The sequence below is a fragment of the Pholcus phalangioides genome, unplaced genomic scaffold (genome assembly GCF_987345545.1).
Source record: "Pholcus phalangioides strain wild (caught in Gottingen) unplaced genomic scaffold, Ppha-v1.0 ptg000021l_1, whole genome shotgun sequence".
Taxonomy (NCBI): Eukaryota; Metazoa; Arthropoda; class Arachnida; order Araneae; family Pholcidae; genus Pholcus; species Pholcus phalangioides.
In genome coordinates this window covers 3881343-3909113 of record NW_028301614.1, presented here as the reverse complement: position 1 = coordinate 3909113, position 27771 = coordinate 3881343, and the positions used below count along the sequence as shown (strand labels likewise).

The window sequence follows — 27771 nt, the reverse complement described above, 5'->3', positions numbered from 1 at the left end:
CACGGCATAATTACAGATCACTTGAGTGACCCACGGCATAATTACAGATCACTTGAGTGACCCACGGCATAATTACAGATCACTTGAGTGAGCTGCGACACACTTTCAGAGCACTTAAGCGGCTCGTAGTGCAGTTCCAAATCATTAAAGTGGCCGCGACACGTTTTAAAGCCAATGAAGTGCCTTCCCCTACTCTATCTCCTTGACCCAGGGCAGGGGTTCTTGACCTTTTTCTGCCGCGACCCAAAATCAACATGATAAACTTCGCGACCCATCGGGCTATTTTTAATTCAAAACCTCTTATTAAATATATATTTCTGATCATATAACAAAATGTTTACTTTTCGAACCTACATAGTTGAACCCAGTCCATGATTTTTTAACAGATGGGCCAACGTGGCCTGAATCAAACAGGGGGAGCCTAGGTGATTGAAAGCCTTCAATAATCCTCAAAACAATAATATCTCATATAAATTATGAATTTTCATTAGTTCTGGAATTTTTTCCCTCTTTAACTTTCACTAATTCTGGAATTATTTTTCTGTTTAATTTTTAATTATTATTGTATTAACTGTAGAAGTATTTTCATTAATTATGGAATCGTTTTACATTAATTTAGAAATGCGCATTTTTATTAACTTGTAAATGGGTTCTTACGAACCATCTCAGGAGCCCCTGCGACCCACAGGTTAAAAACCCCTGACCTAGGGGATCAGCAATTTCTCCGATATCCGAATTAAAGACTGGACTAGATTGTCTATTTTATTTAAAAAGAAATATATCAAAGCCGTATAAAAAAAACTGAAATAAAAGATCATTTTTCTACTATTTTAATAATTATCATCAATTACAACAAATGATCAATGATATTTGCATATCATACACTGATGCGAGATGAATTATCAAAACAATGCAATTATGGCCTCCATTCAATGCAATACAAAGCTCATATTATTTTTTGAATACAAAAATACATATCAAAATAAACTTATCATCGGTCAATACAGCCACTCCCCGACTTACGAGCACGATTCATTTCGCGCACCGTCCGTAAGTCGTAAACCCGTTAATTTGACGTCATTTCCAATAAGTCCGGACGTTGGCTTTGTGGTACCCTTCGGTTGTGACCATACGACTTGGCACCTTTTTTGTCTCGACGAGTTCTCTTAGAAATTATGCCTTTCGTTTGGTGTTAAATATGGTTTGTAACCAACTCATGTAAATAAATTATTATTATGTTTGTTGTTAAATATTTTCTTTGTGTATGTCCTATAATTTTTTTCCCCATTTTTTTTGTAAAGAAGGCGTGTGGAAAGAAATTAGCCATAATTCGCCAATTTGGTGCAAAAATGCATTGTATGGTTATAGCGGAAGCATAGGCTTTGTTTATGATGAGTTGCGGAACAACCATAACGTTTGTTATTTTTTAAATGATGATTTAATACTGAATTATACGTTTGTTGTGATTGGCCACTACTTTGGCTTCTGGGTTACCACAGGTTTTCTATCTCGCCTGTTTGGCGCGACTCTGTTTAGCTCAAGCAATTGGACCATTTCCTTTTGCTTGAGAAGGAACTCTTGGCAGCCGTTCGGTTCGGTCTTGTTCCTCCTTGTGTCCATCAGCTGGTCGTCGACGCACCTTTCGCTCACGTATCTGGACACCCTCCTCAGTGGAGTCAGGTCGAATCCTTCGTTGGAACAATATCCGAGGAACTGGACGTGAGCTTTGGTGGTGCAGTTCAGCCAGATCATGTGGCAGTCACAATGTAGAGGGTTTCCTGAAAATTTTGAGATTTGTTAATAGAATTCGTTGTAAGAATATGAATGTATATTCACGGAGTTTTTCGCTCTTAAGGAGCTAATTTTTAAAGGACCCCCCTTTATTCAGGGGGTACCTTTTGTGTGTTCTGCATATCTATTGTGCCAATAAGACAAATGCAAGGGAACCTCCTTTGTCAATAATAGTAAAAAGCCAGGTACCCCTTTGCCAATACGACGGACACCCGAGGACCCTCACCCCGTTGCCTATAAAAAACGAAGGGAAGGACCCTTTACAAAAAAAAAAGACGAAGGTCAGAACCTTCCCCCGTTTGCGAATAAGACAAAGGTTACGGACTCTTTTACCAGTACTACAAACGAAACCCCCCCCCCTTGTTAGTAAGATAAAGGGCAGGGTCCTCCCTGCCATTAAGATTAAGGCATGGGCGGAGATGCAGGGTGCGGGAGGGGGCAATGCCCCCAGCGTCAAAGGCGGAGTCGACTGATCTAATGTATATACGTGTACGTTTATATGAATTGCCATCATCATCATCGTGCCCCCCCCCCCCAGACTTCCAGGTCTATCTCCGCCTATGGATGAAGGCCAGGGACCCAGCTCAGCTCAGCTAAAACGAAGACCAAATAACCCTTCACCCATAAAACGAATGCCGGGACCCCTTCTCTAATAAAATGGAGGCAAGGAACCCCCTTTTGAAAGGATGTGTGACGTCACTCTCCACGCGGGTGACCATACGAAGGTTTTTAACAACTGGCTGGTAGAAGATGAATTTTTGGAAAAACAGAAAATTCATCTTCGCAACAGACAGTTATTACCTTCGTAAGGAATCCCTTTGCCAGCAAGTCGAAAGGACCCTTTTGGACCCACTTCACCAATAGGATGAAGACAAAAGACACTTTATGCCAGTAAGATGAAGAGACATTTTTGGCAGTAAGATGAAGAGACATTTTTGGCAGTAAGATGAAGAGATATTTTTGCCAGTAAGACGAAAGCCACCGTCAATGAGACAAATGCAGGGACCCCTTCGATAATAAGGCGAAGGCAAGGAACCCCCTTTTATTATAAGACCATTTCATCAGTACGGAAAACACACACTTATACAGAAAATCCCTCTTAACGGTCACTTCTCAGATGTAGCCGCATAGACGGTAGGGGCGGAGGTGGACATTCGCCTCCCCTCTGTGCACTATACACATCCTCATGTTCCCGTATATATCCCTAGGGGCGGGTCGGGGGGTAGCTACTATTGCATACACCCCTTCGTTGATTCGCCCCCCCCCCCTCCGGTTAAGGAGCCTGTATCCGCTTATGGTCTTGAGTGCTAGAAATTTTCATACTCACCGCTCAAGTCGACGACGCGGATCACCTTTGACAGATGTTTCCAATCGTTGTACTGGACTTTCTTGATCAAGTTATTCGTTGCCAAAAGCGTCTTGAGTTTTGGAGCAAACTTGAAAACATTCGATGACAGCTTCACAATGAAGTTGTAGCTGCATAACAGTTTCATAAAATATTCAGATCATTAACGAATCGACAATATAAAAAGAATTTTTAAATCAAGATTAATTTACTCTATTACAATTACTAATTCATGAGTACGTTCGGAATAAGCAAATTTATCAATGTAAGAGGCACCCATATTGTAAGTACTGGAATTCAGCCAGTACTTAATTTTCACTAAATTTATTCAACAAACGATACACAGATCCAGTTTAACCCCCTTAATACAAGAATTTTACAGATTATCCAGTTTTATCTTTTCTTCCTCGTAACGTGTGGGTGATTCGATCTGAAACACCAATCCAGGAGTTCTGAACCGGGAGGGGGGGGGTCCTTGAACTTCGATAAGAAAAAAATGAACTTATTGCATTAGCTAATTGACTTAGTTTGGTGTTTACATTATTATATTGTATGAGCATTATTCTGGAAAGAGGTCCGAGCGACCTTCATCTTACTCACAGAAAGGGTCCGTGCAACACGAAAGGTTCAGAATCCATGATCTAGTCCAGTGATTCCCAACGTGGGCGTTAACCCCCCCCCCCCCTCCCGAGGGGCGATGAAGTGTTTCAGGGGGGCGGTAGAAGATACGAGTATAACATAGGATCCTATGGGTTAGACTGCGTTGAGTCAGCACCTCCTACAGATAGAAGGCCTCTGCACTGTTTGCCAAAAACGTCATTCAGACTACCTAGCAAGTTTGCCACATTTTGAAACACAGCACCACAAACACCTATTTCGTTTCTTCCTATTTTGGCGTAGAATCTTCCTGATTGGCTCACAAATACCGCATAGTGATTGGATGTGGAGCATAGAAATCGCCAATTCTGAGCCCGATCATTTCTTTTCCTCACAAGGATGATACTGGCACGAACAGGGGGAAGCCAACGACAAAAATACTTTTCAGCCAAGACTCAAGAAACCGAGCGTTGAAGTGCGGACTGCCACCTACGAAAAGTCTGGTAGAGTCTACACCAACACGACATTTCTTCCTCGTAGCGTGTGGGAAAATTTCCGAAGTCACAGGAAATTGCAAAGTGATAAAGAAATCAGCGAGACGCCATCTAAGTCCGCGAAATCCGATGCAAATCCTACGCCGAAAAAGCAGGACAAATCCGGAAAAAAGGGCCGTCAAAGTTCGCCCCAAGAAAAAACATAGTCCCACTCTACGGACTTGGTGAAAAATCAGTCTACGGACTCCAGAGAAAACTTAGAAAAAATCCCCTCCGATGCTGAACTGACCCACGTCAAACCGGCAAACCAGATGCCGGCCAAGGAAGCTGACAAAGACGGCTCCACAATGATATCCTTCTCGGATGACTCGACGGCCAGTTCAAATTCGACTTACGACATGTTTGAATTCGCTAAGTCTTGCATGGAGGACATTATGAAGTGCGCTTCAAAAAAGGATAAAAGATCAATCCTGGATAAGTTCCTGACTGAAGCAGGGAACATTCTTATAAAATAAGCGACTTCATCTCAATTGAAAAATAAATTGAAAACTTATTTTTCGGAAAATCTTCTAATTCTTCATTTCCTTTCACCATCTTTCGCTGTCAAAAAATGAAAAATTCTCCTCAAAAAAAAAAAAAAACCATATAATTTACTCAATTTTGAGTTGAAAAAAAAAAAAAATTTAATAATGTTTTTTATTCTTCTCTTACTTTCGTTTCTCAACTTTGAAATAATCGATTAATTCTATCTCCCTTTTCCCTTCTTCTACTAATAGTATCGATTTCAGGTCCAGCCAATGAGAGAAGACCAGGACTCCGCAGCCAATCAGATGCGAAGCAGTGGCGTAGCTAAAGAAACATCGCCTTTTCTAGCTTTCTTCACAGCAGAAAGCACTAAAATAATAATCGTACTAAAAAATTGGGGTTGTGCTATTATTCTACCTGCAAAATTCGTTTAAATTTAACTTAATTTAAACATGACCATGACCATATCATTTTTCCCGATCTTGTACAGTAAATCCACGTAGACCAAATTGTATTTTTTCTATTCCACATGCACACAAAGATATTTTGCAAAAACACTTCATTTTCATAGAGCCAAGGTTCTTCAATTCAATACTTTATGAAATGCAAACAATTACAAATCTGCCTCATTTCAAAAGAAAACTTAAAGAATATCTTCACTCAATAAATGATATTGAAATTTATTTTCACATAGCTCCATAACTGCAAATCTTATTAATCCCTTTTTATGTGTAATTAAAGTAGCACTCCGAAAGCCAGCCACAATATGTACATGTATATACACACACACATTTCTTCCCTCCCCCTTTTTCTTTTTTACTTCAACATAATGAACACATTATAAATATTTACTAATTAATTTCAAAATACTTGTACTACTAATTAACTTGATTTTGTATTTATGATTATTTTTGTGTTTGAATTTATGTATATATATATTTTTTCCCATGTAATGTTTGTATCAGTTTTTAATTTTTTTTTATTCATGATCATAACCCCAGTATTGGCAGCCATTTGCCTCTTGGGTAGTGTTATTTTTGCGAATGTAACTGTTATATTAATAAAATAAATTGAAAATTGAAAAATTGTCAACTTTCTTAATTACACATGCACTTTTAACTTACACATACTCTCTTGTCTTTCTCTTCATACGTAGTCTCCGTGGCTACAATTTGTAAGCCCGCAGTTGGCCCGAAAGGGCCAGGCCCGGGAGATAAAATTTAATTCTGGTCTGGTCTGGCACGAACAGGGAATTTTTTTCCCCTGAATATTCTGAGGGAAAATGGACTACTTACTGACGTCACAAGCAGCGCGCGCAGGCCTTCTATCTCTAGGAGGTGCTGGTTGGGGGCGATGGGAGAAAAAAATTTCTGAAGAAGGGGACGATGGGACAAAAAAGGTTGGGAAACTATGCTCTAGTCTGTCACTAAAAGCAATTTACTACCATTTTACACCTCCGAAAGGTAGCTTTCTTTTTTTCTTTCAAACCGGACACAACTCCAGTCTACCGCATGGGCAATTTTCTACCGAATATGCTTTGCCCGAAGTGTTCATGTGTACGTAATAGTCTGAACTTAGATGTGTTATACAACCATCCAGGATCCTGCGCGAAATTTTCAGCGCTGCCCGTCTGTTTTTGAAACGTTCGTACAGTGTGTTATTTTGCCAATCTAGGGAACAAAATTAAATTTTCAACTGATCTGAAAAGGGAAAACTATAGAGCACTCTATCCAAATAAGTATAAAACTAATAATGTTTACTGCAATCTGTTTCCTCTGATCTATTTCTCGATAACAAAATGTCTCCACATTGTGGAAACATGGTTAGTTTCTTATTTAAGCATGCACATTTCTGTTCAAAGTATGTCTAAACATGTCCGTTCTCAAACATACACGTCACAGGGTTTCGTCATCTCTGCATTCCATCAAGTTTGTTTGATCAGTGTAAATCACACATTTTCTTTAGGGTTGTTTTTTTTCAGTGATGATAATTTGCACCCTTTTCTGATATTTTTGATTCGAAAATTTCTCAAAATTGTTTTAATTAACTTGAGGACGTTGCTTTGAAAAATGAATGATTTTTGTCACATAAATTAGTTTTTTTATAATTTATTTTAAGGTTTTAGTATATTATTAACCGTTATTGAGCGCTCTGACCATATAGGAATAAAATTATAGCTAACACATTTGACTGATTAAAACTTCAAAACCTGCTGCGGAAAAACCCCCTACGGACTAAAATACTTTATTTCGTTCTTTCTCCAGAAGGGTCGACAAATTACTCGTAGGTCATTGTTTGACATATGGGTAGAAAACGAGAAAATTACAAGAATTGAAGAGATTTTAAATTTTATTTTGTGGGATACTGGCAATTCAGATATTTCTAAGGCATCAATTTATAATTTAAAAGTATATGTTCGAAATATTTTTGTCTGGCAACTGAAAACTATGGCAAAAAAGCGGCAAGATACAAGGGACTATTTTTTAAAGATTATTAAGATATTCATTGTGGCTTGATGAAAATATGTCGATCCTGAAGATTTATTTGAAGCTGCTCCAGGTCCATCACAAAAAAAAAAAAAAAAAATTTGACATCAGAGACCAAGAAGACTCAATAAGCTCTTCATCAACTGTGTTCCTAGGTAGGTAGTGTGAAGTCGCGAAGCCTCTTGTGAACTCCATGAGTCCGAAAGAATTTTGAGTAGCTACGCAAGTAACACTGAGAAAAGAGAGTAAAAGTGATTCGGCGACTATAGTGAAAGAACTCTATAATGCTTCTCCAAACAGAGTAACTGATCGAAATGTCCACAGATCAATTCTTCAAAAGTCACCATTATCAGCAGATCAAGCGCTTGCTTTGATGATAGACATTAATCTTTCAATGCATGAACGAACTCTTAGGCCAACATGCAAAAGACTAATTAAGCATGAACTCTATCCTGCGTATCTATCACAGGGTTAAAGAATCAGTTATGTTATCCACCTGGTGAGAGAGAGAATAACATATCAGCAGAAATCACACTCATCATCCAGATGAATCCCAATCAAATCCAGATTCATCGAACAGTGATGAAGAGCAGGCTTTCCTCATCGTTTTATTAGCATTTTTTTTTACTATTAGTTTATGTGTTTGCGTGCATTTTATATTTTTTTACAATTATTTATAATTTTCTGCACGAGATATGGTGAAATGAACACTCAATATAATGTGTGTACTGCATGTTTATCTTCATGCAATAGAAAATAGAGCAATGGTTGAATTTTTTTAAGTAGCCAATATCTACATGTATCTATATCTGCATTTCAATATTTAAATTTTTATAACGTTTATTGAAATTTCACTGTAATTTATGGTGTTTACTGAGTTTAATTACTGAGCATATACACTGCTGGCCACCCAAATTGCAACACCAAGAAAGACAAGAGATGTCGCAACAATATTTATTTTGTAGATAACATGTTGACCAAGCATCAAATGATTAAATTTATAGACTTCTGTGAAGTGTGGTTCCTGCCAAAATCAGTAGCCAGAGTAGCCGCCATTGTTGGAGATCACCGCTGCCACACGCCTCGGCATTGATTCAAAGAGACTTTGGATGTGTTCTTGGGGTACAGCAGACCAAGCAGCTTCCACGCGTTGCCAAAGTTGATCTGGTGTGGAGGCTGGGGATTTAATCTGGGTCAATCGTTGAGCAACCATGGACCACATGTTTTCTATCGGCAAAAGATCCGGAGAGCGAGCTGGCCAGGGAAGCAATTCAATCTGGCGATTGACGAAGAACCTTTGGACAATGCGTGCCACGTGTGGTCGCGCATTATCCTGTTGAAATATGGCTGTGGGCAAGCCCTGAAGGTAAGGAAGGACAACTGGCTCCAACACCTCGGAGATGTAGCGCTGGCTTTTTAAAGTACCAGCAATGCGTACTAGAGGAGTGCGAGAGTGATATCCAATACCGCCCCATACCATAATAGCCGGTGCAGGACCAGTGTGGCGGTGCATAACGCAGCTGTTCAGCATCCTCTCTCCACGGTGTCTCCAGACTCGAATCCGACCATCGTGGTGTTGCAGACAGAAGCGTGACTCGTCAGTAAATACAATTTCATTCCATTGTGCCGTCCACATCCTTCTTTCATCGCACCATTGGCGGCGGAGACGTCTGTGGTTCTGCGTCAAGGGTAGACGAAGCAATGGACGTCTTGCGGACAGACCACTCTGCTGTAAACGGCGTCGAATGGTACGCGCAGACACTGGATGATGCGGTACAGACTGAATGTGCTGTGCTATGGTTCGTGATGTGGCTGAGCGATCCGTCACTGCCATACGCACAATACGCCTGTCATCACGTGAAGTGGTGCACTGAGGTGGATGCGATCGAACACGTCGGTCCGTCGTACCCTCCTGCATCCAACGATCACATATCCGCATTACAGTTGTTTGGTTTCGTCCAACACGACTACCGATTTCCCTGAAAAATAATCCACAATCTCGGTAGGCCACTATCCTTCCTCTGTCGAACTCGGATACTTGATCAAAAGATGATCGCTGTTTTCTACGAGGCATAATTGATCGTTTTTTTGAAAAAAACACAAGAAAAACACAATTGCCGTACTTCAAATCGTCGAAATCTCCAAGCCTTAAATAGCGCTTTGAAGTGGCGCCACAGGCGCTCGTGATGTGCGTCTGCGCTGAAATTCTAATCATTTGCATATCTCACCTCCGCTAATGCATGTTGTAAATTTCATATTATTTTCATGCTTCCTTCAGGGTGTTGCATTTACGGTGGCCAGCAGTGTATATACGTATTCATGAATGATACAAGAGTTGTTAGGACGCAAAAAAATCAATCTCGATTAATTTAAAACAGAGAAAATATTTTTGTCCCCGATAGTCAAAATGACACACTGTGCGATGTGTAAAGTGCGACGCTTGAATACTTGTACCGTTGTAGGCCCGATGTTCTCTGTGGCAAGACTTTTTGACACGATAGACTCGCATTTACACCTCGAAGTAGCGAACCACAGAAAACGAACTTCAGCAGACCTTCACTGTGTCGACGGTGGGGTTCGAACCCGGATCCACGCGATGCGAGCCTGTCCGTATGACAGAGTTGCGCCTTAGACTTCAAACAGGCCGGTAACGTTTTTTCAGAGCTCCGTGCCACGAGAAACTTCAAGTCTGGTAGCCGACCCCAAATGTTGTAGGCTCGGTAGCCTTACCCGAGTGGCCAGCGCAACGGCCGTAGGGAATACTGTTGTGTAATTTCATCAAATTTCTTCTTTCTGTTTTTGTGTTTTGGAACGCTATCATATTCGTGCCGTTGTGAATTTTTTTTTTGTTTTTTTTCAAGAGGAGGGCACCCAGGATAGTCCCAACTCTTGTGTGTCTCCTGTTCTAATCTTGTGATCAGCCGGCTTCAGGATGTATTTTTAATTAATTTTTTGAGAAGTGTAGTGTTTCTGTGTATTCATTTCGGATTTATGCGGGAGCCGTAATTTGTAAGTACTTTGACATTCGACATTATATAACTTTTTAATTTGCGTGACAACCCTTCAATTGTTTGTGATGGAACTGTCGGCCGATCCTTATTGAACAGTTTTAAACTTTTGTGGATCAAATCGGTTCATAAATGTGAAAGTTATTAAGGTTCTACCAAAGCATACTCTCTGTGGCCACCTTAGTATTGATTAAGGCAGAAAACTTTGAACAATTAAATTTATTCCTTCTGCTTGAATTTTATAATTTTTAATGCATATATATGTTTTGGCCGAGTTTTTAAAATGGTCATATGTCTGAGTCACGTTCGGTTCCCGAGATAATAGCTTGATTAGCTTAAAACTGCAAAACCAATTAGTGGTAATGACATGTTTTCTAATGAACATTTGGTGAACTTGTTTACATAATATTTTCGCTGATTTCTTGTACTATTTTTTGATATATTTGTTTTGTTGCGGCCCTGGTTGTTTGTGCATATTTTAAACTGGTTTTTCTCATTGATTGTTTTAATTGTATTTTTGTCGCGCCATTTTGCTTCTCCAGACCTATAAAAAAGAAAATATATATATATATGTAGGTGTATATATGTTGATGTTTCGATATACTTATCCTAATACTTTGAACAGGAAGTGATAGACTGGCATATTATATATACCTTCATATCTCGGAGCTAAAAATAGTATAACGGTTTTTTGTGAACGTCTTTTGAGCTGTCAGATACAAAACCTCATAAATAGTGCGCTACATTTTCAGTACCTTTGTGTGTGCTTTCCCAACTGTCAAACTCAGAAGTCGTAAACAGTAAACGTCTTTCCAGCTGTCCAGATGTCCTTCCAGCTCCGTTATATACATAACCACCTGCCTCATACATGTGCTGTATATATTTTTATATTTATTTATTCAAGTGTGTATATATTGTGAATTTTTCCATTTAGTGTTGGAAGTTGATTGGTCTTACCTAATTCTATAGTGATTGAGTATTGATTGATTTTTGGGAGACTTGATTTCTATTTATAGCATATTTTCTCGGAAGGGGGGGAAAAAAATAAATAATAATAATAATATTGGAAGGTAAATATACTGCTAATTGTCATTGATTAGTTATGTGAAATTTGGTACCCTAATTGCTTCTACTACTTGTGAACTGCACAAATCATAACGTTTTGCCTCACGAATTCATAGACACCAAACTCGATATTGTTCGACCGTTTTTGCTGGCAATTGGAGCGCTAATTTGTTCACCTGATCAAAATTCAATCTTGTAACTTGTAACCTTGTTTTTATATTCTATTGGTGTATATCTTCTTGCACTTGAGTTTTGCGTGAAATCGCATAAATGTTTTCGTCTAAAATCCGCTAATTGGATTTGCTAATCGGTAAGTGATTGGGGATATTTAACTCCGGAAATTACTTTCCGATTCGAGTCAAATTTGGTGTTGTTGTGTTTGTTTTGTTTTTTTTAAATAACAGTTGGCCGTTCTTGTGATATGCATTTGGAATTTCTGTGATTTTTCTTTAGGTATTTTTTGGCAACATTTTGCATCTTTTCACTTTTTGCTTTTTTGTATTTTTTTTTACTATGATACATATATATGGACATATTTTCTCTCGTGGTACATTTTACATTGTTGCACTAATTCGCTTAAGTTTGGAAATTTCTCTGCAACCTCTAACAATATACGACATTCAGTGCTAATTTGGTGTTTCTTGCAAATATTTCCATTGAACTTTTTCATGATGGATGACAATACTCCAAAGACGTCCTCGCGATTCCAGAAATTGGAGAACACAGTGCATCAAATGAAAACTCGACTAAAATATAGACTGAGAAACTACCTCAAGTCAAGGGTGCTTAATGACTCACTCAAGATATTCAGCCGGGTTCATCAGAACTTAACAGAGGATGAGGATGGCACAATAGACATCACCAAATCATCTTTTGACTCCACCAAATCGAGTATGTTGGACAATTCAGACCCTTCGACTGATGCTGACATCAGTTTCACATCGATGAATCCACGACAAAAACTTCTTGTATCAACAGATGAGGTATGCAGGTCGGATAAAATCAAGTCTCCTCAACTTGAGATTGGTCTACCAATATCAGAAGAACCAACCGTTAGCGCTGAGGATGGAGAAGCTGGTACATCAGAAGTCCAGGAGATCATCCATGACACGTTATCCCAACTCTCGGCTAAGACAACGGACACAACGACAGAGTCCCTGAAACAATGCAACATCCTTGAGTGAATTAAACAGGACGGAAGACCCAACAATATGGCCACGGAATCTTCAAACACCCTAGAATCAGTATCATCCAATATCTCTAGGTCCAAGTTCTTCTTGGTATCACCGATGGGCAATTCAACCCCCCTGACTACAATAATGGATTCCCAGGATAATGATGACTTGACCGCAAAAGACCAGAACACCATGGAAAATACTTTTACGAGACAAAATTTTGGAAACTCAGTTAATGAGTTTCTTTCACGTAATAGCAACATCTGCAGGCAATCTCAAGAGAAAGATGCACCGAATCCTGTAGATTCACCAAATACTTCCTCGAAAAGAAACAAAAAAGGGCAGAAAAAGACGAGGAAATCAAAAAATAAGGTAGATAAATTCCTCGACATCCCGTACTCAACGACGAACAAAGAACATCTTGATGGCAATAGTACCAAAGGAGCAAAAACTACTCAACTGGATAAGAACAGCCAACTGGAAATAACAGGAATCCCTGGAGAGTTGAATCCTGCGGTTGTACCGGAAAAATTGATCCTTCCTGACGATGGTGCGTCAGCAACAATAGAAAGATCGTTTTCTCCAATGAACGATCAATTATTCGAAATGAAATCCTAGAAGAAAGTGTGAACTTAACTCCAATACAAAATAATTCCTGTAATTACAGCAATAAAAATTGTGGACATAACTGCTCTTCAAGCAGTCCCGCACTGGATGCACAAAGAGTTTTAAAGAATACAGAACAAATTGCATCAACATCCAAGAATACGAATATAATAGATATTTTCTCACCAAGGAAATTTATAAATGGTGTCTTCAACATCCAGGATATTTTCCAAGAGCTAACACAAATAATTAGATATTCCACAGGAGAGGGAAAAAATTTTAAATTCGGAATACCTACGCTCCAAAGAAAAAAGGCCGAAAAACTCCTGGAAATTATCAACATATGGGCAATCGGCACCCAGAATGAGGAAGTAGAAGATAATAGTATATCGACACAGGATATTGTCGAAACTTCAGTTCAAGAAAGATCTCAACATAAAGACATTCAACTTGAACGAAATGGAAACAAAAAGAGTTTTCAAAAAACAGATAAATCCACTCAGACTGGAGAAGTAATAGAGCGGACCCTACAAGATATCCTGGAAGAACAAAGAATTTTCGAAGAACCTCTTCCTCAACGGTCTTTTCAACAGAGGAGTAATCGAACGGGAAATAATTCTGAAAAAAGTAAAAGAAGCAGCCAGAGTAACCGTCTCAAAGAAATTGTACATCCACAACTAGGGAACACCAATCAAGAATTCATAATCCCACCACCACATGAATTCTCATCCGAATCTGATCCTCTAACTAACTCGGACGAAGTTTATGCTGATCAAGATCCAACGGGAGAAATTCAACAACGAGAAATTATTCAGGATAAACAGAGACCTTCTATTCAGGAAAAAATGTTCCATATGGCTGGATATGACCAAACCACCCACAACTATGAGGGGACCGCAACAGAAGAAGGTTGGAGAGTGGTCCAACGCAACAAGAAGAATAACAAATATTTTAACTGGAGACAACTTCAATCGCATCGAAAACAAAGGATGCAAATGGAGAATAATCAGCGATTAACAGACAGAAAATCCTATGCCCTCAAACAAACTGGAAAAAATTGGAAGAATAATTCAACACCGAGGGCTAGAACTTTTTCCCAACGTAAGAAGGAGCTGGTCCAATATAAAACTACACGTAGGAATGAACAACAGAATAAAAGCTCTTCCCCTCTAAGAAGGTGCACCTTCAATACTTCTTCAACAAGACCACAGTACCTGGCAGTAGGTTCAACTCAACATCGTAATTCAGGCAAAGTCAACACTGGAAATATTGAAATAATCTCAAATAAGATGAAAAAAGTCAGATTCTCAGATCCGCTGACCTCCTTTGCCGAAGTCGTCAGGAATGGTGAAATGGTGCAAGAGACATCCGGAAGGATCTTATCACAGAACTGGCATATTCATACTTGGTTCTTCTCTCCAACCAAGGGGAACAACAGAGTAATTTACGACGATCTTCTTTCACAAATACATTACTCTAATATTATCAAAGCTGACGCAAAGCAACATATCACGGCCAAACTTACAAGCAATAGGGTATTTCAATCTCCGGGAAATCTTCAACCATCAGGTCTCAAGTTATCAAGGAAATACACAACAACTTCAAACTTAAATTCAACATCTTCATTGCTTAATTTCAATACCCAATACCTTGTTTTCTTTCATGGCACCTAATCTAAAACTTCTACAATTTAACAGTAATAGATGCAGGAACGCAATGGCGCTTCTCCCACTGAGAGCAACTAAACACTCGTGGGATATTTTGCTGCTTCAAGAACCTCTTTTCGGCAATGGAAGACTTCGTGAACTCCCAACCAGCTGGCGTCGGTGGATGTCAAAGAATAATAAAGCTGCAATTGTCATTGCCAATAAAAAAATAATTGGAGCAACATTTGCGATAATGACAAATTGCGTAGCCATCAGAATTTCTACCGACAGAGGTGAGATTATACTAGTCTCAGCCTATTCGTCTCCGTACTCGAAAATCGAATTAACCATTCAAGAACTTAACCTGATCTATAGCAAGGCCGGAGATCTCCCAGTTCTCATTTCTGCTGATATGAATGCACACCACAGCAGCTGGGGTTATAAAGACACAAACACTAGGGGCTGGATGCTCTTGGATTTTTCTAGAGCTAATCATTTAATTTTTCATAATGATGGCACAACAACTTATGACCACTATGGTGCTACTGGTGCCCCCGATGTGACGTTGTCTAACTGTGTTCCCCCATTGGACCATATAACCTGGAAGGCAAGAAACGAGGACGTCGCACATAGTCCTCATTGCTACATTGAGATCACCGTCCAAGATCATCCTGTTCTTTGCAGCACAATTAAATACTCCAACTCTAAAAGAAGAATACACAAATTCCTAAAAATGCTTGAAGATAATATGCAAGTTCACCTACAAGAAATAAAATCTATTTCCTCGGTCCAACAGCTTGAAGAACATACTAATAATCTTTTTGAATCTATAGAAAATAAAGGTCACACGTACCTGTTGGTCTCTAAGCAAAAGAAGCACTACTTCGACGATTGGTGGACGAAGGAATTGGAGATGGCGAGGAGGAAATCCAGGGCAAGCAAACGAAAATATTTAGCTGCCAATACTACTAACAAGGAGACTTTGCGAGTTATCTTCCACCGTAACAGAGCCATATATTCTCGACTTATCCGTCAAACAAAGCGGAAATCGTGGAGGGAAATTTGTAACGCAGCCACAGACCCATATGGCACTTTTTACAAAGCAACGGTTAAACAGCCGTCACTCTCACCCCAAATTTTCTTCCAGAAAAATATTGAAGGAAACATTTCGATCAAGGAACAAGCCAAGCGCCAACTCGAAGAATTCTTCCCATCAAATTCTGATTCTTCTCCTGTACAGGTCTGCGCCGCGTCATCATCTCTATGCCCAGACAACAAAAAGATCAAATTTTCGGAATTGTGGCATATCGCCTCGCATCTAAATAAGAAAAAGGCCCCAGGAATTGATGCCATCAACAATGTGGTCATGCAAGCACTCCTGAAAAAATTTCCTGATGTCTTTCTTTCACTCTTCAATAAATGCCTGGATCTCGGCCACTTCCCTCTTCATTTCAAAATAAGTAACGTCTTATTCTTTTTGAAAAAGGATAGAGACCCTACAGAAACCAAATCCTTCAGACCAATCCACCTTCTGTCCACTTTTGGAAAGCTGTTGGAGAAAGTCGTATGCCAAAGAGTCTCCTACTTTCTGGATAAACACGATGTTTTTAGCCCTTTACAGTATGGTTTTCGCCACGGGAAATCTACTGAACATGCGCTACTGGCAATCACCAACGAAATACAGAGACAGAAAAAGAAAAAACATAATGTCATAATTATCACAATTGACATCCAAGGTGCATTCGACAACATCAATCACGATATTCTTGTTTCGAAATTAATGAACTTGCCAATCCCTTCAAATCTTGCTAGATTTCTTTTCAGCCTTCTAAAAGAAAGGATGGTCCAAATGAACACTTCTCAAGGACCGGTTCGCCATAAGATGACAAGGGGATGTCCTCAGGGCTCTTGCTCAGGTCCCCTTCTTTGGAATCTGTTCATAAATGACATTCTTTCCATCTCCTGGCCTAATAATGTTCGGGTCCAGGCCTACGCTGACGACATCACAGTTATGGTCTCGGGCCCGACAGTGGAAAGGACGGGTAACTTAGCATCCTCGATCCTCAACACAATAAATCATTGGCTTGGAGAACATAAGCTGGAGATGGCAATGGAGAAAACTAGATTCATGTGGATCTCCCCGAAACGACCTCCATCCATTAGACTTGGCGAACAATTCATCAAGAGAAGTTCAAACATCAAGATTCTTGGAGTCGTTTTTGATGACAAATGTAATTGGTACGAACACATATCGGAAATCTCATTAAGGATCAATGCACTTCTCCCTCGATTCTGGTGCTCCACTGGCAAGAACTGGGGCATCAGTGTTAGAATGCGCAGAATATTATATTTAACTGTCGCACAGCGGATAATAGCATATGGTGCCACTGCATGGGGAGGTAAACTTACGGAGGAGCAAGGTAGAAGACTTGATTCCATCCAGAGAGGTTGCCTACTATATATTCTGAAAGCATACTCCACCTCACCCACAAATGCCTTACAGGTTCTAGCCGGCTTACCCCCACTGCGCTTGGTCATTGGTTTTGATGCTAAAAAGGGTCTACTACTCAGAAACAAACAAAATATCGAGCTTCAGGATGGCACCAACATCAGTTCTTCCCAGCTCCAGACCAAGACAACAGGTTGGACTCATCATCCAGCGGATTATCCACAAGAAGAACAGATCTCCACTGCACCTGCAAAAATAGGGCAGGAGAATACCGACCTTAACATCTTCACGGACGGTTCAAAATCAGAAAACGGCGTGGCTGCAGCCTTCATCATACTTAAAGGAGGTATGGAAATCTACAAATGGTCATGTAAATTAAATGACTCAAATACTGTGTTCCAATCGGAGCTTTTTGCAATTCATATGGCCGTCCAAAAGGCTCTAGAATGTAAAAAACCAGTGAGTATATACACTGACTCTCTGTCATCCATATTTGCCATCAAAGACCCATTATCTCAACATCGTACGGCCCGACATATCCGTGAAGTTCTATGTGACAATCCACATATTAAAATTGCTTGGGTGAAAGCCCATGAGGGCACATATGGTAATGAACGGGCCGATCAACTGGCCAAATCAGCGACGACCAGAGCTTCACCAGATTTCACGATATTTCTCCCCGTGTCATGGGCAACCAACATTCTTCATGAAGAAATGATGACCAAATGGCAGCATCGATGGTCTAACGAGAGAAAGACTGGTCGCAAAATTTTCGCTCTGCTCCCCACCGTTAACTGCAAGCTTAGGAAATGTACTAGGGAAATGATCCTCTTCTTTTCCGAACACGGTCCATTTCCCGCCTACCTTGCCAGGTTCCACAAGAGAACAGAAAAGTGCAAATGCGGGGAGGAGGGCACATCGTACCATTACGCGACCACTTGCCCTTTGACCGCGAATCTACACATCCGGGTCCAGGCAAATGATGTTCAATCGTGGATGACTTCAGTGCTCAGTACCTCTGGTCTCCACGGTCAAATTAAAATGCTCATCAATCAACTTGAAAATAATCAAGACTCTTTCATCCATCCTAGACCAGTGACTGCTATTGTAGAGGGTCATGATGTAGGTGATTCTTGCTCAGACTCCGATTACGAACCATAAACTTTTCATTCTTTCATCGAACAACGAGGTTTCACATGAATTCCCATTGTCAACTCTTAGTGAAATTAGGACAATGATGTTCTTCAGATTTCCGTTGCCTTTTTTATACTTTTTCACATATTCATGTATCTTTGTAATCTTTTCTATGTATTTGCATTTACTCACATGTATCCATATGTATATTTGTAAGCCCTACGATCTACTGTAGTGAACCATGAATTACCACAACGCTGGTTTTGTTCTGGAATGCATTTTGGACTGTGATGTTTGTGAGACTATTTTGTGTCTAGTCTCTCGAATTCCCACTGCTCTGTAATCATGGATATTCATCGGATGGACTGTGATGTTTCATGGGAATATTTTTAACCATATCACTGTATATATATATATATATATATATGTTTTTTTTTGTTTTTTTTTCTTCTGTCCCGCTCATTTAACAGAACTGCGATGTTTGTCATGTTCTTTCCTGACAATTTCCACTTGATGTTAAGCACTTGCTGTCATTTCTGTTCAGTGCTTCCATGTGCCAATATATGCATGTTTTCTTTCAGGTGGCAAAGGAGCTGAAGCGAGTGATTGGCGACCGAGATCCCACGGGTCCATCTGCAGATGGATTGGTGGGGATGGAGTGCGGTGTTGGCATGGACGGGCGCGGGCTCCCGGAGGGGGACGGACGTTTGGTTCCGTTCTGTTGCTCCTTTGAGCGATGAGTGGCGGACGGGGGTGTTCTCTCGTGGACTGGGGGAGCCGAGTGCCTCGGAATGTTTTTGCTGGGTCGGAGGTCTGGCGGGCGGTCCACCTGTACTCCTTCTTGACCATCGGAGGTTTCCGGGAGCTTCCCGGAGTGTGGCTGCTTGGAATGGAGTGGGGTCCCGGCGGGACGGACCCAGTGGCTTGCGAGTCGGGGGATGTTCGCCGGGCCCGGATGTCAGGAGAGTTCTTCCAGCATGGCCCAGCCGCAAGGTAATCCGCTTATATCCCGCAAGGGACAGAGCGGGGGCCATGTTTGGTGTTATGTCCGTATGACAAAGCGGCGCCCCGTGGCCGGAAGTAGCTAGTTGTGTCGAAAGAATATTTTTTTGAGGAGCTTAACTGTTCATAGGGGATTTTCCTTTGCCTTTTGAAAAGGCTCTAGCGCTGATCGGCAACTTCATAAGATAATTTTTGTAGTAATAGTGGTAGTAGTATTTTATTTCTGCTTTATGCCGAGCAAACAATCACAAAGTTATATTAAACAACAAAAAAAAGGGGGGAAGGGGTGAGTTGAGATATATCCACGTTAAAGACACTGGGGAGAAGAGCATCTAATCATCAAATATATACAATTCTAAGAATATAAAACGAACATAATTTGCATGTGAGAGTTGCAACTGCGTATTTTTACAAAATTTATAAAATCGCAAACCCGATCTAGCTGGGTATTTTATGTGAAAAACCGGGACATTTTTCTGCAAAACAGTCGGGACAACCAGAAAAACAGAAAAAACTGGGACTGTCCCGGGAAATTATAACGTTAGCAGACAACATTTTCAGTGGTAAAAATCGTTTGTAGGACTGATAAGATGTTCTTTTTTTATTGAGGTTTGAAAATGCAAAAAATGCTTGATTTTGAGATTTTTTAGTGATTTTTGGATGTTTTATATACCCCTCCCCTCCGCATATACTACTTACACAATTATCACAAATTGCATACCTGAGGTCCAGATGAGTTAAGGAACTGTTTGGCGCAAATATATTTGTGCTCAAGTCCGCTATTTTGTTGTGTGAGAGATCCAAAGACACGAGGCTTGGCAGATTCTTGAACGAATCGTTGCTAAGAGTGGTGATCTCGTTGTGCGAGAAATTCAAATGCGTCAGCTTCGGCATCGGCCTGTAGAAGAAGTAGCTATCGATGGATTTAATTTTGTTTCCATAAAAGTCGAATCTCTTCAACTCTGGTATGCAGCCCGTCCAGAACAGCTTCATGTTACATGTGGAGCACACGTCACTCGTCGAAGAGCTGTTGTATATCGACATGGCGTGTAGGTATTTGTTCGGACATCCAATCTGGTTGTCGCAGGCGAAACATGAAGACAGTTCGGAGTCGTGGATTTCCAACTCGCGTATCATGATCAGAGTCAGGAAGTTCTGGGGAAGTTTCCTCTGCGAATCCTTGTCGGCAAGCTTTCCCGTTTCCCAGAACGAATCGTAGATTATGAATCTGTCTATGCGCATGCTACGTAGGGCATTGAATATGGAAGCGAAGGACTTGGTGTCTGGAATGTGTCGGCAATTGACTATGGTGTACAACTGATTCTTGGACACTGGCACGGAAGTGCATATACATGGATACAGTTCCCCTCGAGTGGGGCAAGGTGTACCCGATTCGCACGGTGCCAGGATGAATGCTGCGATGACGGCGGTCAAGAAGATCGGCAAAAAAGAGGTTTTCCCCATGGTTGGAGAGATCTAAATTCAAGAAAGCAAGCGAAAAAGAAAAGTATTAGGATTTCTCGTGAATGCTTAAGATACAATAAAAAAAAAATATATATATTAGTGGGGGGGGGGGGATCAATTGAATGCATTGATGTATGTGAATGACACAATCTCACTTCATGTCTACGAAAGTTCCAAAACTTTTCATAACAAGTTATAATACTACAGTCGAATCCCGTTATAACGAACACCAAGATACCGGAGAAATCACTTCGTTATAATGAAATGTCGCTATAAAGGAATTCCATTATTCCTATGTAATATTATCTGGTTGTTTAAAAAAATGTTCGTTACAACGAAATTTTCGCTTATAACGGTATTTGTTAAAACGGGATTCGACTGTATGTGATTAACAGGGTGTCCCATGAAGTCGCAAATAGTTTAAAAATTCATAAAAATTGAAAGAATTTGTATTTTGAATGTGGGATCCGAGAAAAAGTAATTTTCACGAAGGGGGATTTTTTTTTTTTTGGTGCAGAGAAAAAAATTACTTGAAATTTTTGTCGATAGAGGGCACTGCACGAGGTCCAGCAGGAGAGGTTGGACTTGAACTTTCCTTCAATCTCTTTAATGTCCGAAACGTTCGTAACGCTTCAGCTGGCGGTACGTGGCTGAGGTAAAACAACATAAAAAAATAGTGCTTTATCCACGGATGTCAACACCACAATGAAAACCTCATGCAAGCGTCAGTAACAGGAACATTCAGCAATGAGCTGCTAATAGTATACCCTGCATTTTATAGGACTCTGATTTGCATATATCCAGTGATTTTCTTTTTATGGAAGAGTAGTGACTGTTCTAAGTTTATTTAATAAAACAGTTGATTACAATGATTTAATTACACGGCATACGCAAATATACGATAATGATGGACACATGCAAAACACAAATACTGTTAGCTCAACACAGGGGCGTAGCCAGAAATTTCGTTCCGGGGGGGACCAAAGTGACAGAACAATGGATTTGGCCATCTTTTTCCCTTTTTTCGGTCATTTTCTCACATTTCGGGGGGGGGGGCCAGACCCCCAAGTCCCCCCCCCCCCTCGCTACGCCCTTAGCTCAACAGCAGCGCCAACGAGTGCGCGTGTACACGCGATTAGCGTAGTGTCGCGTCGTATCTCAATTTACGCTGTCCTTTTGATTTCCGTTGGCCGCAAAACAGAGTGCTGCCCTGCGTCGTGTCGCGAACACGGCTCAATTTGAGCTTCGCCTTCTACAATACAATGATATAGTAGCGCCATCTGTCCGACATAAAGGCAATTACATACATAACAATGACTTTACTTAATAGTACTCAAAAAAACACAAACGAATAAGGCAAAAAAAAACCAGGATTAATTCCTGGTTTCTGAGGGGCCGTTCAAGTATTACGTAAGCAAATTTTTAGCCATTTTTGACCCCCTCTCCACCCTTGTCAGCAAAACTCTGACCCCCCTTGTCAGCAAAATTTCGTCATTAGCTCTGCCCCTCTGAATCCTAAAGCATGTTGGTGGGATCAGAGACGTATACGGGGGGGGGGGGGAAGCACAGGGGGCCCGTGCTCCCCCCCCCCCCCCATGATTAAAAAAAAATTTTTTTTAATGCAAATAAATATTTTTCTTGTAATTCAAATTTCGGAAGAAAATACCTTTATATGTTATTATAATCAATTTCTGTTAATTTCAGTGTTATTTGAAGGGTATGAACTCACACACACAAAACTTATCGTTAATAAATTCATTGCGACCCACCCTCTAATCCATATAATGATAAATCGCATAAAGGCCCTTGGCCCGTGGATGAAATATGGCCCTGGGGGTTATTTGATTCGGCCTGCCCTCCTCAAAACTAATTTTGTAAAAATGAACTAGAGGCACATTTTCAGATTTAAGTGATCCGCGGCATATAGTTACGGATCACTTGAGTGATGCGTGGTACAGTTCCAGAGCACTTAAGAGGCCCGGATACATTGCCAGATTACTTGGATCCGCGAAACATTTAGAGATCACTAAAGTGGTTCTGTAGGGCACTTATCAATAAGGGGGAATGTTACTTCAAGTGCCCACAAACTATCGAAAGGTTTTTCTCGTTTTTGGCGCACCAAGTAAGATGCCATTAAAATATTTCATATTTTTTATTAAGGGTGGTTGATGACGTAAGCAGTTACAGTTACATCCGACATCAACCCAGGCCTGTCAAAGGACGACTTACTACCCCCGAGGGGTTGGATTGAAGCGAAAAAAAGGCTTCCAACACAATCCGGAGCCTCCGACACCTGCATGGGCAACGCCCCTCCAAGCATTAGATTCCCCAGACCGTTCCATCAGGGTAACTCAGTGGGTCTCTGCTCACCTCTCGGCTGGACCACGGTCTTCCAGGACTGTTTAGTGAATTTAAAATAGGTACATACAAAAATGGGCATCAGCTGCGGGAGCTGTGGGAACAGCACATCGCAGGCCCTACGCAAATTCCAGATTATATGAAGATATTTACAATCAGTAGATGACGTAAGCATTATCAGAACCCTCTCCCCCTTGTCATCAAAAGTCAGCAAATCGGAAACCCCCCTCTCCCATCGATGCTGACGTAATACGTGAACGGCTCCCTAAGGAGTAATTTTTCTGTGAAATGCCAAAAGTTTTACCAAAAATGGTTGGAACGAATAATTCATAAAAAAATAATAATAATAAAAAGACTAAATAAATTTCCTTCACAAATTAAAGCCCATTTAAATTTTTTCTGAAGTGCGTTACTTAAATGACGAACAAAAATTATTAGACTCTTTTCAAATTAAACACCATGCATGCTGAAAACCTAGGCAGCAAAAGAATTCCTGCTGCTTGGAACATCAAAATCTTATTCATGCTAATATAGCAAAAAAAAAGTATGTGCAATATAATAAGGGTTTTCGTGAAAAAGAGCTTCTCACAGAATTTAAAGAAATGACTAAATTTAAAAGCGAAATGCAAAAAATGAGAAAAATATAAATATACCTTATTTACTGATACAGTTTCTCAACATAATAGCATGTTAATAAATTAAAAATGTTTTTTTTTCTGCTTTTTTCTCAGCCTGAAGCCCGTTACAATATTTTCTATACGAATCACGAGTCGCTTTCAGAAGTTCAGCATCTTAATGACAATTTTTTTTCGAATTTTTCATGCCCTTGAACATAAGATTTTGTGTGTCTTATTCTTTTAAAGCATTGGATGGACAGATTTTTCACTGTCCAAACAGACTTTTGTTAACACTGAACTCTTTCACTGTCTGCATTACCATGTGCTACAAGTAAAAAGCCTTCATCAAAACTGGCAAAATTTTGAACTTTCGGCTGCTTTCAAGGTTACAAAGTTTAAATATATCTGTCCAATATCTATCTATTCTCTGAACTGATTTCACTTCTTGTAATTCTTTGCATTGTAGTCCAACCCATTCATCACTCATAATTGATAGTTCTGGTGGTGATACAATGTTAAGCAACATCCTAGCAATACGTGAAGGAGTAATTTACCATCCCAGCAATGCACGAGAGGGAGTGCGGAAAAACAAGAAAAGAGGGTACAAACGTTTCATTTTCTCCGACAACATGTTTTGGAAAGGTAGGACATTTATATATAATAGGTATCTCACAGAAGTTATGTAAAATAAGATGATACCTAGTAAATTCCCCGTAAATTATGGGTCTTCTGGATTGTCATTATTTTGTTGTTTGAGAGTTAGATCGCTGTTCTCCGAAAAAAAAAAAACCGGATCAAAATTCTATTTTCCTCTGAGATGAATAAATCAAGGGGATCTTAAAGGGAATGTGGAAAACACTACACACCACCCTGATTTTGTATTTTGTTCAAGAACAATTTCTTGAAACACATTGTTCAAAAAGTTTGTTTTCCTTTGTTTTTGAACAGTAATTGTTTTTTTTTTTATGATGAAAGATTCAGTTTGAAAAATAACTCTTCAAACAACAATTTATCGATAAATTTTTTTAAATCATTTTTTTCTTACAATGAAGTACATATTTGATCAAAAATTTAACTTAATTTTATGTTGAACAACGTTATTTTTGTTGTTTTAACAATGAATTTTTTTTCTGGATAAAAAAATTACGCAATAAATTAACGCTAATTTTTTTTAAATGATCATTTTTGATGTAAGATTTTTATAGGAGAAAGATTCACTTGTCTCGAAGCAGAGCCTATGTCAGAGATCTTGAATCTTTCGAGTTGCGAGCACTGCGTATAACTATCATAAAAAAAAGAGCACCCTTACGGCAAATTTGACATGCACATGACCGAAATCGGGATAATTTTAATCCTTGGATGCAATTTAAAAAGGGTGTTTAATGGAGACGCTGGGAAAATATGCTTGCGAGCACGACATTAGACACGAGCAGTTTTGACTCTTCAATGAGCATCACCAGGATAAAGATGCTTTTCCTACGCATTCACAAATTGATAGATAGAGCCGTGCTTGGTCTAACTGGGGTCCCAATTTGTGCACTGCAGTAGTGCTTCATACCCCTTCATCAGTCTCCGCCATCTGCTAGTGATTTTTGCGTGAAGCCATATATTCATAGGCGGAGATAGACTTGGAAGTCGGGGGGGGGGGGTACAATGATGATGTCAACTCATATATGCATGCATATATTAATGCAAGATATACAGAAAACTGGATGTTGTAAAGATATTTATTATTTGAGATGCTGATTTTTTTTAAGGAAGGAAAAAAACTCATCTCTGCCTCTACCGGGAGTCGAACCCGGGTCCCTCGATTGCCGGACGAGTGATCTGAACACTATAAGCTACAGAGGCGATAGGAGATTTTCCTTCGCTAGAGCAATGGACTGACGATCAGCTAATAGCTCATGCTCATAGACGATAGCTTGCATTAACAAGTGGAGAGCGACATCATGTCATATATATATATACATTAGATCAATCGACTCCCCATTTGATGCTGGGGGGGGGGGGGAAGTTCCCCCACATCTCCGCCCATGGCCATATTAACGTTTACACAGATTTCTTGCATATATGTACTTCCCTTTGTGTGTGGAAGTTTAATTAACGGGTTCGCAACAAGATCAAACATTTCACACATCTCACAAGTGTTATAAAATATATATTTCCAAATAAATTTAAATAAAAATTATTTCAATCGATAAATTTTCATTGAAGAAATTTCAGAAAAATTTTCTTGAACTATTCATATAGTTTTTTTGCTTTTACAAATCATAACATAAAGAACCAAATTTAGAAAAAGATGAAGAAAGAGAGAGAGCGTGAAAGCCATTTCAGGTTCGAAAAATAGGTGCTAGATGGTGCTACTCGTCAATTATTTTTCATTGTTTTTTTGGACGAATTACCTAATAATTTGCTATGTTCCTATCAATTGTTTATAATTTCAGTAAATATATCCCGATTTTATTCAGAACAAAAATTATATAAACATTTAAAAATAATGTAAAATGACAAATAATATGTGTCATTTAAGATTCAAACGGATTCGAGGACTACAAACACTATTACTTGATTGTTAACTATAATAAAAAACATTCATTACAAGCGTTGTTTAATTATGAAAATCAATAAACAGTTAGTTCTTCAAGTTAATTTTCAATAAACGAAACGGATATATAAATTTGAATTTCTGTAACTTTTATTTAGCTGAATTGAACGTCCTAATGTGACTAGTTAATTAATTAATTATTGGAAAAAAATGTTGTTTACCTTCAGCTTCTAGAAAAGACTCTTCACTCTTCAATGACGTCTTGAGTACGTCACATACATCCTCAACCTATCATGTTTTATTGTATGCCCTCTTTCCCCTCCATCCTAATATACAGGTTATATAAAAAAGGTATTTTTTGCAGAGAGAGACTCTTAAGAAAAATAAGATAAACTCCATATAGAGAGAGAGAGAAACTTCGATCGTAAACCACAATTTTGGTTTTGGACGTATATTTTTATAACCGTTATAACTTTCACAACCGTGATGATTGATGAATTAGAATGACCAAAAACAAAATTATCTAAAAAAGTATTCTCCTTTAATTCAGATTTTTGGTTTTTCCTACAATTCAGATTTTTGGTTTTTTATAGCAATTAATCTCTTCCAAAAAAATAATAAAAGTGGAGACATGTAAAATTCCCCCATCACCCCTTCCCACTTTTTTTTCACATAAAGCTCAGTTTTATGTGATCTTTCGTCTTTTATTACTATTGTTTTCCGGCGATTTGTTGATAGGAAGCTCCGAGATATCTCGCTGCAAATTAGTAGCAATTAAGATACGCCCCGGGGACTTCATAAATTTTGATCTATATTTTGCCGAAAAGCCCTGCTTTCCATGTTCCCCCATTGTTTATTTACTTATTTTGTTTATTGTTGTGCTATTGATTTTGATATAATTTTACTTTTGTTTGTTGTTTTTCGATGTGGAGTTGGAGAAGCAAACAAAAAGTGAGGGAGGAGAAGGGATAAAATAGGTAGCTTAAATAACCTAATTTATTTGAGAGAAAGCTCTGACAAGATTGGACTTTTTGTACTCAGGAGGATTGATCTCGAAACGTTGAGCTTCAGGACCCGCCGTATGCCTCTAAGGGCGGGGCAGCAATACATGATTCATTGATTACCTTCCCACACAATAAAAATCAAAAGCATTAAAGATCTGGAATTTGCCGCATAATTCTAAAGTGTAAACAAAAAATAGTAAAACTTTACCTCAGGTAGAAAGCTAATAAACAAGCTCTTCTAGAAAACTAAGCGACTCTAAAGTTGAAGTGGTAATTTTTTCTTTCTGCGTATTTGTCACTTGAAAAACAAATGATCATTAAATCGAATAGATTACAAATATATGTTTATATAGACCCTTTATTTCGCTTAGAAAACAATCAAACAACAGCCCTATTATTCTTTTTGTTATCGTGGTCTCTGGTAGTAGGTTTATCATAGAAAGTTTTCGGTTTTTGTTGG

General features: G+C 39.3%; 1 protein-coding gene across 2 annotated transcripts; it reads right to left on the bottom strand.

Annotated features, from left to right (window-relative positions):
* Nucleotides 1-814: 814 nt before the first annotated feature.
* On the bottom strand, nt 815-27771 carry LOC149070512 (uncharacterized). 2 transcript variants are annotated; one of them, XM_089248947.1, is made up of 4 exons: nt 27520-27771; nt 20045-20799; nt 3119-3267; nt 815-1778 (listed from the first exon to the last, which is right to left on the bottom strand). In XM_089248947.1, the coding sequence occupies exons 2-4, from the start codon at nt 20785-20787 to the stop codon at nt 1474-1476; spliced, it is 1197 nt and encodes a 398-aa protein (XP_089105073.1). In that variant the 5' UTR covers nt 20788-20799; nt 27520-27771; the 3' UTR covers nt 815-1473. The 2 variants fall into 2 exon arrangements, with proteins under 2 accessions (XP_089105073.1, XP_089105074.1); XM_089248948.1 differs by lacking the exon at nt 27520-27771 and adding an exon at nt 26529-26609.